This window comes from Chinchilla lanigera, unplaced genomic scaffold (assembly GCF_000276665.1).
Source record: "Chinchilla lanigera isolate Chin_1 unplaced genomic scaffold, ChiLan1.0 scaffold00076, whole genome shotgun sequence".
In the NCBI taxonomy this organism is placed as follows: domain Eukaryota; kingdom Metazoa; phylum Chordata; class Mammalia; order Rodentia; family Chinchillidae; genus Chinchilla; species Chinchilla lanigera.
In genome coordinates this window covers 1,929,418-1,947,926 of record NW_004955477.1, presented here as the reverse complement: position 1 = coordinate 1,947,926, position 18,509 = coordinate 1,929,418, and the positions used below count along the sequence as shown (strand labels likewise).

Here is an 18,509-nt window from a genome sequence, read left to right as displayed (position 1 = left end):
CGTGGGGCTCAGAGAGTCTGCTTGCCTCGCTCAGAGAGCCTGCTTGCCCGGCCCCCAGCCAGAGAAGTCCCCTGGGCCTCTCAGTCCAGATCTCCTCTCTGCCGCCACAGCGACTCAATCTGTAATGTAGGCCAGGTCTTTGTTCGTGCATTCTGCCCTCAGGGATTAGATGGGAAGTACCTGGCTCTCTCCGTGCGTTTCAGCTGGGAATCGTGGTGGTGTGCGTCCAGCACCTGTCAGCCTTGTTAATTTAACCATATTTGTAGATATATATTCATCTCATTGTGGTATTCATTTGCATTTTCATGATGACTGATGGCTAATACTTGCCATCAGAGCATTTGAGGCCAAAGGCACCTCTGGGCCAACTCCAGCCATGTGAAGCATCAGCTAGCTTGGGCTTGGTTTCCAGTTCTCTGAGTTTCCTCTGTTGGATCCATCTGAGCCTGGGAAAGAAAATCTCTGAGCTCATATGGCTCACAGGTGAGACACCAGACAGGGCTCCTGAGGTGGCAGTTGCCTCAGAATTCCCTGGAAGCTGATGTCCTACTGATCAGAATCCCCTCCCCATTTTTTCTCTAAAACTCCCAAGACATTCAGATGCTCAGTCAGGGTGAGCTCTGCCGCTCAGGCGTCAGGAGCCCAGTGGTGAGGGGCTAAGGGGTGTTCTTTGAGCGGCAGGTGTGAAAGAGCTTTCCAAGGGTGTGCAGATTAGACCGAAGTTAGCTTAGAGATTTCCCAAGCCCCTGGGAGAGGCCTGTGACCCACTTAGAAGTCAGTGGTGTCTGAGACAGGCAGAGAGCCACTGCAAACACATTCTCAGTGCACCGGGAAGGTGCCTCCTCACTCTGCATTGGTCAGAGGGAATGTCAAGTTCAAAAAGGTGAAGGAAAGAATTCCATGGGCTAAAGCTATTGGGCTTATGGGTGACAGCAAAAGCAAAACTTGAGGAGCACTGGGAGATTGTCCCTCCAGTGCCCTCCATGTCTTCAGGAATTTTCTGCTCTGTTCCCAGCAATTAACCACAGTGTGCTTCTGGCTTCAGACTCTGAGTTTTCTGGCCAGTGAGCGAGTGATGCCTGTCCCAGCTCCAGCCCATTTTCCTGGTGTGACCCCAAATACCAGCCAAGCAACCTACTTGCATTTATATTATATTTTGAGGTTTTCATGTCAAATGGAGGTGATGTAAATATTATGCCTGAAATCTTATGTCACCCATGATTTTCAAATTCTAACTTGGATGCTTAGTAGCTGTTTAACTCAGCTTAGCCCCTCTGAGTTTGTTTGTGTGTGAAATGGGATGATAATGCCTATGTCCCACAATATTGTGAGGATTAAGTGACAAGATGCTTCCAGAGGACCTGGGCCCTGATTATTGTTTGTACATTGACCCTCTTGCTCCCTAAATTGTCAGCCTTTAATATAGGGCCATAACTTAACTTTCATAACAGCTTCCCCTCCAACCCCTCAGACCTCAGACGGATTTGGAATATTGGGAGTGGAGAGTTGATACTGGTGCCCTGATTCAGGACTTATATACACTCCCTTCTGACTGTGCCTTGCAAGTTCTGGGTCACAGAAACCTCCATGATATTACAGACAATGGACACTTGCAATTTGTTCAAGAGCTGATGAAAGCACATATGGTAATTAATGGAGGTAGTGACAAGGACCACAAGTACTAGTGATCTCCATGTTGTTAAGTGGCCATAATGCACAGAATTCTACCAAGGGCGAGATCTAATGCCTTGTGCGTGCATATGCCTGCAGGAAAATGAGGCCGGAGGTCCTATCTTCACCTTCTGAGGATGAATGGTGCCCTGGGCTGGGAGATGGCACTCCAGTTCACACAGGGTGCTCCTGCACTTGCCTGAAGAGGAAGTAGGCTCATGTCTGGTGACTGGCACTCTCTTTTTCCCTAGATCATGTCACATTTCAGATCTCTAATTAGTATTTTCCTGAAGTGTTTTTTCACATCTGTCCCTATGTTCCCTTCACCCCCATGCATCTCAGGATTAAGAGCCGTTTTCTTTCTAAAAACAAGAGAAACTTGATTTGATGGTAAAAGACAATTCATTTTCATAGGAGTTGTAGCTTGTTTTGAGCAGAGTTTAGTGACTGTTCCTGACACATATCTCCTCAGTGTCACTGGCTTTCGGCTGTCCACAGCCTACTTGGGAGCTTAGCAGAACATTGATGAGGAATGAAGCACTGTGAGTGAGTTTCCCATTTACTCCAGGCACTCTTTAAATCTAGTAATTATCTAATGGGTTTACATTATAATACAAATACATTATGTTATAGTTCTAACAAAGATTTTTTTTTGTTTTACTTTCTGGTTACAGCTATTTAAACTAGGCTTCAAAGCATTGGTTTCTCCTTCATTTTGCTTGATTATCAATACATTCACACTCCTGATTTCCTCAGTAATGTTTCCTGAATGTTGGAGGAAGGTCCTAATCCTTGGTATTGTGATTGACAGGTCCTTATGTGATTGATAGGGGCCAGCTGTTTCTTTGAGAATTTAGAACCAAAAGAATTCTAACTTCTTGTTCCAGCTTTGGATCATGTTTGGAGCGCTTTGGCTGTCAAGGTCCTCATGTCTTGATGTCCTTGGGGTTTATGTGCCTGTGTGTCTACTTGCCTCTGGCAAGTTGTTCCAGGAGTTCTCAGCAAGAGTCTGTTATGGTGTGAAAGGGAAAATTTTCTGAGAACTCATATGTCTGAAAATGCCTGTAATTCTCTCGATGATTGATGGATAGTTTAGCTGGTAATGAATACCAGATTCTAATTTTTTTCTCAGCTCCTTGAATGCATGAGTTGCCAATGATAAATCCCATGGTAGTCTGATGATCGCTCCCTGCTCACCTCCCAGCAGTCACAGATGGGCTAGGGAGTGTAGCTGAGAATGTGGCATTTGCCTCCCCTCTGCACTTTTAGATTTCTGATTTTGGAGATGTGGATGTTTCCCTGGGACCCATTCATTCATGCTGCTGAATTTGTTTGGCTACTGTTGTCCCAGGGAAGCTGAATTTGGTGTGGTGCTATTAGCAACAATCCCCAGTGTGGCTGGAGTCTAAAGTCCATAGTATAGCCTGAAGTTCTGAAAATGTCACTTCAGGGACTAGGAGCAGCCTTGGGCACTGGCCCTAGGAAAGAGAGCTGGCAGGTGTCTGTTGTTTCTGCTTTTTAAATGTGTTCCTCTTTGATTTTTGCCAGAAAGGAGTTGCTTGTCCCATTTGAAGTGCTATGACAACAGCTGTTCCTCCCTTGCCCATATCCCCCTGAGAGCTCCAGACTATTCTGTATTTTTAAGATGACCCTTCCCCCTTTCTCTGAGCAGCAGAGTATGCTTTGCAGGGATTCCTTGCTCTGTGCAATTGTCTCTCCAAGGTAGCATTATTACCCTTTGTAGATGAAGAAAAGTGGAGTAACTGCTCACTCTGTCAGGGACTTTGGACATTCGCTAGAGTGGCTGAAGATCTTTAAGATAATTTTCTCAGGGAGGAAGAAAAGGAGGAAAATGAAGCATGTTGAAATATACAAAAATCATTAGAGTCAACATTTAATATAGTGAGCATTTCAGAATTCTGCATTTTGAACTAATTCAAGATCTTTAATCAAAAGACAATTTTCCTGGCTCCTACTTGCCTATCTTTAGTATAGGAAAATCTTTTCTTTTTCTAAATGTGGACATTCCTGTGTCAGACTTCAGTATAAACATTAAGATGGGCCTAGGAACTTTTGCCAGGAAGCACGTGATTCTGACCCGGGATTTTTGCCTCCTTGATCTTTGGACAAAGGATTGTGGGTTGGAAAGTTTGTGTTTAAACAACTCATGCTTATAGCATTTGTTAACTTAAAAATGTGGTTTTGGGAAGGCAGGTAATGCCCAGCTGATGTAGCAGGTAGTTTTTTGTTTGTTTGTTTTTGGTACTGGGAATCATGCTTGTGCCACTATTTCCCCAGCCCTGTAGCAGATAGTTTTATAAGAGCCCAGCAGCAGCCTGTACTATGGAGCATGGAGCCCAGGCAGGGAGGCAGCAAACTATTGAGATTCCTGGAGCCAGGCGAGGACTGTGTAAAGCAGCTCTGTGATGGAAGGAAAGGAGTGGAAACTATCAGAGGAAAACAATAAAGAATGAGTATTGAAGAAACAGAGAGAAAAACTTCCTGAACCAGGTGAAGATGAGATGGGCCTTCTTCTCTGTGACCTGTTTGGGGTTCTGTCATCAGAGTGTGTGGGGACAGTGCCGAGGATGAGGGAGTAGCTTCAGCCTGGCAGTGGCTGCAGCCTTGGGGTGGCTGTCCTGCAGCAGCAGTGGAGACGAGTGGGATACACAGCCACAGCTACTATGGGCCCTAGGGTACTGATGCCTGTTTGGTACTGATGATCCGTTTCCAGATAGCCCATGGCGGAGGCCTGAGTTGCAGTTTCCTGTGTGTGTGTTGACTCCAGCTGGTGTAAATGGCACCTATGATGTTTGGTAGATGAGGTGGTTGGTGCCCAGTGTGGATTGTTAAAGGGAAGAGGACCAACTCTCTTATGAAGTTGGTCCTAGGATTATAGTTCTGTGCTGCAGGGGAGGAAAAGCTTCCCTCGGGGAGGGGTCATGGAGACAGAAGTATGAATAAGGAAGGCTGGTATGGTGGAGAAGGAAAGGGAGAAGGAGAAACGCTCTGCGATGAGGATGGCAGGGCAGAGTAGGGGTGTGGGAGTAGCTGGGAGGGTACACCTGCAGGCCCAGTGCTGGAGGGGCCAGGAAGAAACCAGGAGTCAGAAAGGGCCACCGAGTGACCAGGGCAACTGTGAATAGAGAAAGAAGTCAGGGCACAAAATGTGGAAGTCCAAGAAAGAGATGGGAGCAGACAAAGTGGGAAGGAGGGGTGGAGCCTCCTGGGGTGGGCCAGCAAGAGCAGGTGCTGGGAGAGCCGTAACAGCGTGGCTAGGCCGAGGGCAGCATTTGGTCATATTAGCTCTCAGCTGCACAGGCCACTCCACATGCCTGTCCTGTGCAGTGTGTTGGTTGTGGAGTGCGTCCTGGCATCTGTTCTTCTTGCTTTACTGACAGCACCTGAGTCCTGGTAAAGTTGGCATAGCTAGAGCCAGCTTGCCAGCCTGTCACCACGACTACTGCATCCCCAACACGGAGGAAGCCATGAAGCTGTCCTGGGGGAGAGAAAGGTGACAATTAGTCACCGAGGGACCCAGGCAGCCCTATGATGAGAAGCCACCAAAGGCTACCTTGAAGAGGGTGAAGAACCTGAAGTGAAGTGGTGGCACCACAGGGAATGTGACTACTGTGGTATGTACAGTAAAGTTGCAGTGTGTCTCGGGGTGGGATGGGACACATTGTTGCTAAGGAACAAGCTTATCCACTGGTGTCTGTGCTGATAGGAAAAGGTCTGATCTTATGACAGTTGTAAGTTAGATTTTAGTTCTGGCTTTCTGCTATGGCATTTTGGGCTCTAGTGGAGACTCTCCACAGGGTAATGTGGGTTGGAGATGCCCCTGGAGTCACTCAGCTTCTCTGGCAGCTCACAGTCTGGAGGTTTCCACTGTCTGCATGAAGAGCATTGTTGTGGCCATATCCTGCCCCTGTTCTTCTCCGTCTGTGAGCCTCAGGCCATCCCTGCCGGGATCTCTCCTGTTTAAATTAGCCACAGCTGGTTTCCTACAACCAAAGGACCCTCACCAACCCATGTGAGTTAGTGACTTGGTCTTTGCCTTTCAAGGACATTGTGTTCTCTCAGTGCGAATCCATCTCTAGTTGTTTTTAAATGGCATGGATGAAGGAACAGGCTTCCAAACAAAACTGGATGATCTAAAGATAGCATCTTCTAACAAGGAAAAATTTCCCCAGTGTCAGAGTGCTGGGGTCACGGATACAATCTACGAGCTGGCTGAGTCCGTGTATTTATCTGGGTCCTCACCAAAGGCATCACAGTGCGCTGTGGATGGGGGAAGTAGGTTTTCTGCCGTATGTTATAATGCTCTTGTAAGAGTGGAAAAGACTGCATGTTTGTCAGATCTGGCTTCTAGCTTCTGCCAGTGCTGCCACCTGCACAAAACTCTGCTCTTGTTAGGAACATATGGTGGCCTGGCTCCCTGGGTAGGGCAGGCATTGAATTTTTGAGCTGATATTAGCCATGTGCCTATGAAACACCCTACTTATAGCCACTGGAATTCCCCTAGTGTTTGCGTATCTTGATGAAAGGATGTGGCAGAGCTTCCTTATTTGAACAGGAAATTTTGATGAATATGTAATTTTATTTCAGGTAGTTCCTTTTTGAATTAAAATATTCATATACATATGAAGTGTTTTTGCAGAAGAAATGATTTAAATAGCAATTATTGTGGATATATATTCTGTCTGACTATATAAATCTCATACATGGAGGTTACTTAGCTGGATGAAGGGATGGAATTTGTACCTGCTCTATTTCCTGCTAAGAAGGAAGGACCTGGTGCTGTTACACTTTCCATATGGATAGGTTCATCAAAATGGCAGCAGAGCCTTTTAGTAGTTATTTTTGGTGCTTGATTATGTGGAAAGATTATAGATCTGCACTCAGTACAAGCATGTGGAGGGATGGAGACAGTGCCTTTTCCCTTGTCTGGGTCTAAAACATTCTGGTCCCTCATGGGTGTGAAGCTAAAGGGCAGAATGGAGATGTGTAGAGGCCATTCCCGGGACATGAGGACTCCATGCTTGGAACCCCCTGCTGAGCTAGCTTGGTGTTGGGTCAGGGGAGGAGTCTCTCCTCAGAGGCTGTTACTCTTTTTTTTTTTTTTTGAAATTTTAGAAATAAAAGGAGGAAAATACTAACAGATCGACAAAGTTTTACAAAATAGCAAAGGCTGTTACTCTTAAGGATGCTGACTGTGTCTGAGGCAAGACAGGCTGAGACAGGCGACAAGCAAAAGAGTGAGGACCCAGGAGCAGGTGGGAGCAGTGGAGAGAATGTGGAGGAGCAGGACCATCACTCCAACTCCAGGGGCTGAGAACCAAGTAGAGCCATGATCTGCAGGTCGGGCTGAAGGAAGTCCAGGAATCAAGTGTTCCTAGTGGGTCAATGATCTTAACTCTCAGATGTTTTCCCTGAGTTCCATCCAGGGGCACTGGTGTGTGCAGGGACCACTGGGGTCTACGATCCCAGAGAGGCAGGTGGCATCCAAGAGCAGATGTTTCATGTCTTGAGGCCAGTGTGGAGGCTCCGCTTCCAAGCCCATAGTCTTCCTGCAGGAGGAATGGTGAGGGATTATCAGCTGTGCTCAGGGGCTGGGCTCTGAGGCTGCTGGACTCTGTGATGGTAGGCTGGGGCTGCTGCTAGGACAGAGGAGGAAGCTCCATGGTGAGCCTTGCTGGCAGAGACATGTAGCCTGTGTTTCTGGAAACTTGTGTGAGCTCACCTGGCTCAGTTGGCAAATACAGGCCATTGATTTCTGGTAGGCAGGGTGGAGAGATACTCAGTTAACATTTTGGACCAAGGAACTGCCATCCATGTGACTCAGACCCACATGTCTTCCTGGCCTGAAAAGTGGAAGGGAGGGGTTATGAAAACTAGATTACCCTCTGAGAGATCAGTTAGGGGTACTCTTCTGCATGGCATCTCTTCACCGTGTGGCTGATGCCTGCTCGCCATATGATCCTCTTTCATATGGCCCCTGACTTCCTACATGCCTCTCTCTGGGGTTCACTGCATGGCTCCCACTCATTCTGTGGCCCCTGCTCACATCTCCCCCACCTATGTACCCCCTTTGCTGTAGCACCCTCTTATAGGAGCTATCAAAGCACTGTTGCTATTGGAAGCTGCCTTGTACTTTGTGGCATCCGGCAGGTGGACAGTGACAACCCCAGGCAGAGCAGGTGGGTGAGGAATAATCCCCAATCCAGGAATCCTTAATCTTGGGGCTTGGCAGACCTGAGAAGGCAGTGCAGTGTTGTTCACCAGCCTGGAGCAGAGGCTAGAGGCTGGCCCTGCTATCCACTCTGCTGTGGCAGGCATGTCTTGGATGTGTCAGGTCTTGAGGCCTCAGTTTCCTGTTTTGAAAATTCAAGGGAAAAACTGGATGGTGTCTTGGGACCCAGCAAGTCTGAATTCCTCTGCCTGCAGCACTTGGGCAAGCTTTCTCAGAGCACCCGGTGGCTGTCATCCTAGCAGTTTCCTCGAACCTTCTGATATCAGAGGAACCTTTTCCCATGGGGTTTTGTTCTGAGAATGCGGACATGGGATCCTGGGGTACTTCCATCTCAGCAGTGGCCTACGCAATTGTTAATGTTTGTCTCTGTGTCATTTGAGTTTGTCTAAGGCTTTTTGCAGAGATGAACTTTCTTCACTTATACTGGGGAGTTTTTGTTTTCTTTCTCCAAGTCAGAGGTTAAGGAGCTGGCTTTGAGATATTTACTTTGAGATATTTCAGGCTGGTGGCAGGTTGGTGGGTGAGAATAGCAGCCCAGGCTTCGGAGACCTGAGGCCCAGCCCCTGCTGCTGTTAATGCTTTTATGAGTGGGTCTGATGGCCTGGGCTCAGACAATCACCAGGGACCTGTGTTATGTTTTATGTCTGGATGTTCCCCCAAATGGGAGCAGGCTTTTCAGAGGAAGCTGACTCTAGAGTTTATGGCTGATTTATGGTCTAATTCTGAGATTAAAGTGGTGAGTGCTACACCCACCCTAGGGCAGGTAGCCTGCATACAATATAAGAGACAGAAACAGTCCTCTTTTGCTTGTTGCTTTTGCTGTCTTTTGCTGCCCTGAACTGTTGCCCCTCTGCTATGGACCATCCTGCCTTGGAGCCAGCTGGTTATGGATGGAAACCTCCACAAACTGTGAGCTAAATAAACTTTTCTCTCTTTAACTTGGGGTGTTGAATATTTTGTCTCAGCAATGAGAAAAGAGTAATTCAGACAGCTGGCCTTAGCACTGGTGTTTTATTACAGAGGCAAACTGTGCTTAGTAGCTGTTCTCAGTTTTGCCAAGAAGAGAAGACAATTGATTTTTTCTATTTATATTGCTCTGCTTATTAGCATGCATAATACAAAGCCTAGAGTTGCTGAAGAAAAATCAACAAATTCTGATAAATTTGTAGAGCTAAACCATGGGATTGTTCTGAAGTTTCTACCCAAGGATGCTCCCCAACTGAGTCACATTGAGAAAGCGCCCTTAATTGGAAACAGCCTCAGACAATGGTAGCAAGGATAGCAACAGAGAAAGAATATCAGAGCCAAAATACTTACAAAGCAGATGCTAATGAGAGAAAGTTGGCAAAATGTTGACAGCTCTATTGACTATGTCTGTCTGCAAACATCCGGTGTACCAGGGTGTGAGAGCCACACCGGTGGCTGGGAGTTCAGGGGAAAAGGAAAAGTGCCTGGTCACTTTCAGAAAACCAGAGACTCATTTCTTTCTATGTCTGTTCTTATTTCTAACAAGCCTTGTGCTTTCCAGGTTGTCCACCTCTTGGTCTGGAAACCTTAAAAATCACAGACTTCCAGCTCCATGCCTCCACAACAAAGCGCTATGGCCTGGGAGCACATCGAGGGAGACTCAACATCCAGGTACCAGCCTTTTGTGCGTGCAGTGGTGTTGCTGATTGTTCTGGTTGTAGGCATGGCAAAGATTCACTGAGATCAGGTCAAGCATGCACAACATTTAAAAAGTGTTAGCAATGGTTCTCATGATAAGGAGGGCATTGCTAAGTAATTTTTATTGTGCGGAGTGCAGGGATGCAAAGACTTGTCTTCTCCAAAGACGGTTGTCAGTAAAAGTGAGGCTGTGTTTTTCTTTTTTTGTGTGTGTGATTTTCTAATAGTGCCATAGTTTGGATTTTCTTCTCCAGCTGTTCTGTAACTGTATGTGGTTTCAATCCCTCTGTGCATATGCAATCCTGTACCTGCGGTGTGGGGAGTCTTTCCATTCTACCCTGAGGGGACATCAAGTCTGCACTTAGCTCCTCTAAGTGGAAGAGTGGACCTTTCATTCCCTAATAGTCACTGTAAATTTGGTAGATGTAGCTTCTACGCCAGGAACTGCACAAAAGAGGCTCAGGCCCCTTCCCAGAGAGCATGTGCGCTCTAGAGCATCTGAGCTCAGGTCTGACTTCATGCTTCTGCTTTCTCATCACCCCTCAGAACTGACTCATTGAATAGACTGCCAAACTACTCACCCCTTGCCACTTATTAGCTCAGAGGAAGTCAGGCAGAACATTTCCAGAAAGAACTTTAATGAAATCCAAAGATTAGTTTATAAATACTATTAAAAAAAAAAACCAGTTAAGAAACATTTGAATGTGTAAGACTGGAAACTGCAAAAATTCTCTTGTATTTTACAAGAAAGTGAATACATTAACTCTCAATTTGGCCAGGAGTTACCATTATTGATCTTGAGTGCCCCAGCACCCTAAGGCGGCCTCTAGACTTCTTAGGAAATTAGAGTGAGGCTCAGGTCAATTCAAGCAGGTGTAGGGGACTGCTTCTTGCAGAAGGAGATAGCATGTGATGTTCTAAATGGTTTCTCTACAAGTGGAGTTACCACTTAAGCAAGAAGGCTTTGTATTTACCCTCATTTTCCATCAAAAATCAAAAGGGTCTGTTAGCCCTAAACTCCTAGGTAAGGTGAGGACCAGGGAATACTGGAGTCCTTCTGGTTGGGACTTCTACTGCAGACTGAGCCAGAGTGTGGCAGCGAAGTCACTGGTCAGGTATGCTGGGCTCAAGCCTTGGCTGGAATGTTTAGCTTCTGGGACCCTTGGAATAATTATCTCATAACTGTGAGCCTTAGTTGCCTCATTGGAAAACATGAGAGTCCTGAACACTCACCAGTCCATTGAGTGATAAAATCCTCATTTCTCTGGCAAAAGCTTCTGGTAGCTTCCAGTTGCTCCTTGAACAGATTCCCATTTGGATACCTCTTTGTTGCCTGCGTGATACAGCTTCCCCGAATGTTCCTGTACTTGTCTCCTTGGGCTTTATCTCAGCCACCTCCCTGGGCAGAGTAGGCCCCTGGGGAGAGGGAACTGGTCTTCTTCTTGCCCATCCACTAGCACCCAGCACAGCATGGCCACACACAAGGCGCACGGAGGAGGTCCCTGGAGACATGGCTGAGGTGTGGACAGTGTTTGATCCCTGACTTGCCCTCACTGGGCCGTGCAACAGGCCCCACAGTGGACAGACCATCCAGTCCTTACCCTCTCCTCATTTTTCTTACCTCCTTTGTCTGTTTCCTATGGGAGTCACGAAGCTCCTCCCTGTGAATGTCAGCAGAACTCACTCTCCTATTTTCAGTCAGTGTAAATAAGGGGGTAGTTTGACATCCTCACATTGGTGCCATTGGTCTTTAGATGGATTTTTCTCTGTGACAGTGTCTTATTTGCCCAGATGCCATCTCAGAAGGAAATATACATACCTTCCCTTACAGTGTGAAGTTGTTGCTGTAATAGTCAGGCCAGGCCAGGCCAGCCATCCCTAGCCCTACCCCTTTAAGCTGGGTCACCCACAGAAGGTGGCGTGCTGTCTGCAGCATGTGTGAGTGGATTTCAATCCATGACCTCCACCGGCAAGTAACCATGAGGCTGGCACCCCTTTGTGATTTGTACCTTCCAGAGCCAGTGCTGCAGGCATCATAATTCCACTGCTGCAGGTGCACAATTAAAGTCAGTGTTCCAAAAATATGCCTCCCCACACAGAATGGTTTGAAATGCAGCTTAAAAATAACTACATCTTGTCTCACTTATGCGTATTTTGTAGGCGTGTCAAGCTAATGGGATTGAAGTGTGAGAAACACCAAGGTGTCAGAATTAGAATTCATATTTAAGTATGTACTTATTCTAGGACAAGCAGAATGTGAGCAAATCTAGTCCAGCTTTTCCCTGGCCCAGGGCTCTGTAGGCACAGAGTGGCATAGTACAGTCCCGAGTGCATAAGCCTCACAGGCTGGGACCCATGAACTAACACAGTGGTCTTAAGTAAGGTAACCACCTTCTCAGAGGCTTGGTGTTATCATCAGGAAAACATAGGTACCACCAGCAGCTCTGCTACTTTCACAGTATCATGAAGACCAAAAGGAGTAAAGGAAAAGAACTGTCTTTTTCCTGGCAGAGGGCAGAGGCATTGGGTCTGAGAGGCATCTGTACTGTGATCAGTGTGTTATACTTGTTCCTGTACTGCATTTATTCCTCAACAGGAAAGACAAGTACCACCATTCTCACCTCTGTCTTATACAGAACAGACACATGGAGTTTGAATGACTTGGATAGGATTTCCCAGGGGAGACAGATTACAAATCCAAGCAACTTCAAACCTAGAATTGTTGCCCCGGACGATGTCATGAGTCTCTCTCCCACATCAGTAACTAGTGTGTTCTAGGTACAGCATCTGGAATGATGAGTCAGCCGTGTCATTATTTCCTGACAGTTGCGTCCCACTGATTTACTTGTCTCTCTCCTTGCCAGATGATGAGTCTAATGCACCTAACTTGCATCCTGCTTTCTTGGCTCTTCCCTGCACCATGTCAGCGCAGTCTCCACATAGCTAGCTGCAGGTGCTTCGTATTTGTTTCTGCACAGGTGCTGCAGTGCTTATGGGTCCCAGAAGGAGGCAGTGCAGACAAGGCAGCGGTCCCTTGCATATGTTCCTATGTGGTTGACAGAGAATAACCTCATTGTGACATGAGGAAAGTTTCTTCGTGCACAGATTCTGCCAGTATAGATGTCCCATGATATCCATGGAGGAATTGATTCCAAGATCTGCCTCAAATACCAAAATGTATGGATGCTAAATCCATTTCTATAAAATAGCATAGAACATACCTGGTATGGCAGCATATGCCTGTAATCGCAGCTCTCTGGGAGGCTGAGACAGGAAGATTGCAAGTTCAAGCCCGGCCCAGGCAACTTAGTGATTTAGCAAGACAAGTCTAAAATTAAAATAAAACTAAGAAAGGGTTGGGAATGTCTGCCTGAAAACAAAAAAATAAAATTTAAAAAGGGTTGGGAGTGTAGCTTAGTGAGAAGACCCCAAGTTCGATCCCCACTACTGCAAAATAAATAAATAAATAAATAATAAATGGCATAGCACTTGCACATAACCTACCACACTCTCCTGTAAACTTGAATCATCTCTATTTTACTTATAATACATAACATATTGTAAATTCTATGTAAAATGTTGGAGTGTTCAGTGAATGATGATAGAAAAAGGTCTGTGCATGTTTAGTACAGACAAAAATTTTGTTCTAAATATTTTCCATATGTGGTTGTAGAACCTGTAGAAATAGAACCTGTGCATATGGAGGACTGAGTATAGATTTGTAGTTTGTGACACCAAGTACCAGCACTAGACCATGGGGCCCATAGGAACAGGTAAATACAGAAGGTGTAGGGGAATGTGGTCCTGTGCATGGGGCTCAATGCGCGCTGCTTCCTGTTCCTCTGCCTTAGTGTGGCCACGTGTTGGTTCATTTCTAAGTTCCTTTGTGCATTTTGTCTTTTGCCTGTGCTTAGTCTTGGAAGGCAGCCAGGTGCACAGGAAGTATACTTTAGGAGGTATACAGGTTGGTTGTCTAGTGGCAGCCCATCACCTGACCCATCCCCAGAGCATCCTTTGAGGACCCCAGGAGATCTTCATGGTTCATAAACTAAGGGAAGGTGCTCAGTCACCCTTAAGCGACTTGTCCCCCTACCGTGATGGTGTCAGATGCTTCCTGAGCTGGGAACCTTGAGCATATTTCAGAGCATTGCCACTTCAGTGGGTTGGGTTTCCTGCCTCACTGTTAAGTTTGCAGAGCTGCATAAAGGAAGGCTTGACATGTGAACAGAAGAAATGAAATATAAGGATCATGTGCCTGGGACTAAGGATGTTCCCCCAGTTCTTGCCAATAACTGGGAATGGAAGAACACTGGTGCTCAGATCAGAGGCTGAAGGAAAGTATTGACATTTTGATGTTTCTAGACAAAATGTGGTGCACAGCACGCGCACCTCCTGACACCCAGTCCAGCATTTGACACTCTGTGGCCCAGATCTAACCATAAGTATTTGAGCTGAAGCTGACTCACTTTGGCTCCTGAGAGGAACTCACCTTTTAAACCTCTTTCAGGAGGAAATGTTTGGATATAACAAGGGCATCTGTCAGAGCTGTCTCCCCGGCACTGCTGGGATGAAGTATGGCTCCTTGCTGTACTTCCCTTCAAAGAAAACCTGCACAGCCCTAGACATTGACGGGAAGGCTCTAGTTTCAGTGGTCTGAGCCGCTTTTTATCTGAAATGATGTGTAAACCTTGAAGGTGGCTGATGCCCACGACTTTCTATGTGCCCTCCTCCACCGAAGACAGGAACTCAGGTGCAGAATGTTGAATCCACAGTTTTCGCCTGGTGTGGAAGCTCACTTACCTAAGTACATCCCTCATGCCTGTCTCCCTGTACCCTTTGGCCATGCTGTACCTGAGGCCTCACTGCTCCAGCAAAAAGATGCTTCTTCTCCTGGCAGGAAGTACTTGGAGCATGTTCGGCTCTGAGCATTCCATGCCTACTTATGGATGCTGCACGGAGTCTTTGCCCTTGTTCCTCTAGAGCTTTCAGATTTTCTGAGTGCTCAATCTCCAGCTGGTTTCTGGCTGTGTAAAACCTTGCCATGATCCAGTAAGTCTTTCCTGGGGATAGGTGCTGGGTGCTATAAAGGCTAACATAATCACAGTGGGAATACAAGGGGTGATAGGATGATACAGTAAATTTAAAAATACCTTATTATAGTAAAAGACACTTTACCAAGAATGATGGGATTATTTTGGAGGGGAGCAAAGGCGATGTGTCTTTTGCTATAATAAATTTTAAAAAATTAAGCATTCACCATATGTTTGATCACATGTCTTTATGGAAATGAAACAATATGGTAGTCATGTCCATCTTATTCACTGCATCCAGTACTGGGCAACTCCGGCTCCTCCCCAAAGTGAAAATGACCACGAAAGGTAAATGTTTTGAATTGATTCAGGATATGAAGGCAGCCACAACAGTATAACTAAAGACATGAAAAACAACTTCCATAACTGTTTCAAAATATGGCAGGAAGGATGGGATAAGTGTTTTGAAAGTGAGAGGTAATATTTTGAAGAGGATTAATGGGATATGTCTTTTATTGAATACATTTTTAAAAATTTCGTTGTTGATGGTATGTTTTGATCACACCTCATAGTTTCTGAAGCAAGGAATGCTACACCTGTTCCAACAAAGGGATTTTGTTCTGTGTCTGGCTTTAAGTAACAGTCTGAGGCAAAGTGTTTGCATACCAAAATCTTGGGATTTTGGAAATTTGAATTTTTATGGAAATAGCAGGATGGAATATTTTATTTTACAACCCTGTTGAAAAATTCAAAATGATTATTTACCCTAATGGTAACATTGTGCCTTTTTTTATTTTTCCAGAAGCATCCTGCATGAATGTGGGGGCTACTAGAACAATGCAATTACAGTCAAAGAGCAGTCACAGTAGTAAAAGACCCCTGGGCTAAGGAATCAAAGATGAGGGAGGAGCCACAGGATCAGCTGGGTCCGGTGCAGATTCTGCTTTACTTGCCATGTGAACTTTTCTTTAATGTCCTTAAATTTCATGACATTATTATTTCATTTAGTCTTCATTATCCTAAGAATAATACTGCATCAGAAATAAGGAAACTGAAGTCAGAGGCTAGTTGATTTGCCCTCACCCTGCAGCAGTTAGTACAGAGCTGAGACCTAAACACTAGTTTTTAGCTTCAGATAAACTCAGTGTTCCTTCCCCTGCTGGCCCTGGCTCGTACGAGGTTGGCAAGAGTGAAGGACATTGGCATTTATCTCCCTGACCACTGGCTCGAGTGAGCCCTGTGCCTCCTGGGACGACATCTGGCAAGGCCCAGCAGTCATGTGATGGAGCCTGCATGTTCACTCGCTGTCATAACTGCACTGTGCTCTCTCAAATGGTGCCTCAGAGCACTGAGCTCTCAGAGTTGCTGCCCAGCCACATAGGGGTCAGCTGACCACCTTGCAGACATGTGCAGTTGGCCTTTGGGTATGTAGGTCATCCTGTGTTGGCTAGTGCATCTAGGACATGACAAACACTGAGTGAACAGAAAAAACCAGGGTGGGGAGAGAGAAGAAGGAAAAGGAGAGGAGGAGCAGAAAATTTCTTTTATTTATTCATTTTATCACTGCAAATGAACTTGGGAACCTGTCACAAGCCAGGCAGTATTATAAGTCCTGGAAGCACAGATGAGCAAAAGTAGAGTAGCCCCTGGTCATTTAGCAGACACTTATGGAGGACTTGTATGTCCTGGACCCTGCTGCAGTACCTGGTATACCTCAGTGGCTAAACAGAGATCTTTGGTGTCCTAAAGCTTACATTCTAGCTGACAGGCAAATCAGAGTGGGAAATGTGATAAAAACTAATTTTTATAGTATGTTATAAGGTACCACTTGCCACGGAGAGAAGGAAGATGAAACCAGCTCACTCCTGGCAATGGGTTCCAGCCCTGGGGAGAGGCAGCTAGACTTAGAGATGGTCATCACTGGCTTTACTGAGATCAAGGTTGGCTGGAAGGAGCTCTGTGGGGAGCCAGGTAGGTGTGGGGAGAGTATTCAGGCAGAGGGATGCCTGAGCAAAAGTCCCTTGGGTGTCAGCATATTCAATCCCTGTGGAACAGCAGAAGGCTGGTGTGGATGGAACAGTGTGGTCAGGGAGAAGGAGACATGGGCCCAGAAGTAAAAAGAGGCTTGCGAGCCACTGCAAGGCCTTTGCCTTTTACTCTTAAGTCAAACTGAGGGAGCTATGGAAAGTTTTGGGGCACATGAATGACATGAATGGCATGCTCTGGCTTACACATAGGAAGGATCAACCCAGTCTCTGAGTTGACCTTACCGCATTAGGCACTGAAGCAGAGGTCTGGTAGGTGATGTCGGCCTCAGACAGGGCATGGCACGGGCTCTGGCCAAGACAGTGGCTGCATTTAAGATATTTTGAAAGCAGAATTTTCTAATGAGGCAGATGAGGTTTGGATGAACGATACAAGATATATCAAAAGGCAGCCCAGTTGTTTCTGGTGTTTTTTGACCTGCAACTCTGATAATCTAATAGTGTGGTAGGGAGATGAAATTACTTTAAAATTCATGCCAGGGAATGCCTAACAACAATGTATAATGAATAAACACTTGGAGGCAGAGGACCATGTGTTTAATTTCCTGGGGCTTCTATGATAAAGTTCCACAGGCTGATGGCTTACAATGATAGAAATTGATTTTCTGACAATTCTGAAGACTCAGAATCTGAAATCGAAGCGTCAGTGGGATTGTGTTCCTTGGAGTCTCTTGGAAGTGGTCATTGTGTGCCTCCTCTAGTGCTGGTGGCCGCACGATCTCCACCAGGTGCTTCACTTGCAGATACGTGCTCCGTCACGCACCCTTCCGCCGTGAGCCTCCATCCTCTTCTTTCTGTGCATCTGTGTCTGAGTTTTCCCTTCTTTGAGGATACTAGTCATGTTGTATTGAACATTGACCTTATTCCAGTCTGACCTCATCTTAACTGAGTATATCTGTAACAACACTATTTTTAGATGATGCCACATTCTGGGGTTTCAGGAGTTGGGATTTAAATACAACTTTTGGGAGGATGCAATTCAACAACGTTTTTCTGGCTTAGAGTGGAACTTGAAAGCTTTCCTGATGATGGGGGCTTGGAATAAGATTTTAAGTAGAATTAAAAGTAAAGAGTTTGTCAGGCAAAGTGTTGACGAAGAAGACAGAAAAGTATTCCAGATCAGAGTGAGCCAAGTAAGTACTGCTTCAAGGACAAGAAACAGGGTGTGCAAAGGCCCTGTGATGACAGAGAACATGATGCATTTGAGGGACAAAAATCAAACTGTACTTTGCTTGTGGAATGATGTCATGGCCAATACACATAAGCAAAGGTGTGTTCAGCTATTATTCATCAAGCAAATAAAAGTGAGACACGACACGCAGGAACCAGAATAGCTTTGGAAACAAGCATAAAGTGTTGGAAAAGATGTGGAGCAATAGAAGCTGATGCAGCACTGGGAATGCAAAGCAGCACAGCCACTTTGAAAGCCTTCCTGGCAGTGTCTGCTGAAGTTCAGCCTTCTTACACACATCGACATAGCAGATTTATTCTTGTGTCTAAAATGCATCAACACATGCACAAACAGATGTGTGTAGGAATGTCCGTTCAACTTGATGCTTGATTATCCCCAAGACCGTTCAGCCAAGGGAAAGTAATTTGGACCTCATGCAGTGTACATTATACAGCAGTGAAAATGATTGAGTTGCTGCTTAGGTGTTTGCTTGGGTGAATTTCCCAGACATAACATTGAGCCAAAAAAGCCAGGTGCAAAAGAGTAGTTAGGGTGGACTTCATTTATATAAAATTTTAAAATGGGAAAACTAGGGTCGGGGATACAGCTCAGTGGCACAGCACCTGCCTGGCAAGAGCCAGGCCCTGATTTTGACTCCTGGTACCAAATAATGG

General features: G+C 45.8%; 1 protein-coding gene across 1 annotated transcript in view; it reads left to right on the top strand.

Moving 5' to 3' along the window:
* Positions 1–18,509, top strand: part of Cpxm2 (carboxypeptidase X (M14 family), member 2) — a 134,890-nt gene that overhangs the window by 27,605 nt on the left and 88,776 nt on the right. Inside the window, exon 3 of the mRNA XM_005401963.2 lies at positions 9,453–9,562. Coding sequence (XP_005402020.1) covers positions 9,453–9,562 — 110 coding nt within the window. The remainder of the gene's footprint in view (positions 1–9,452; positions 9,563–18,509) is intronic.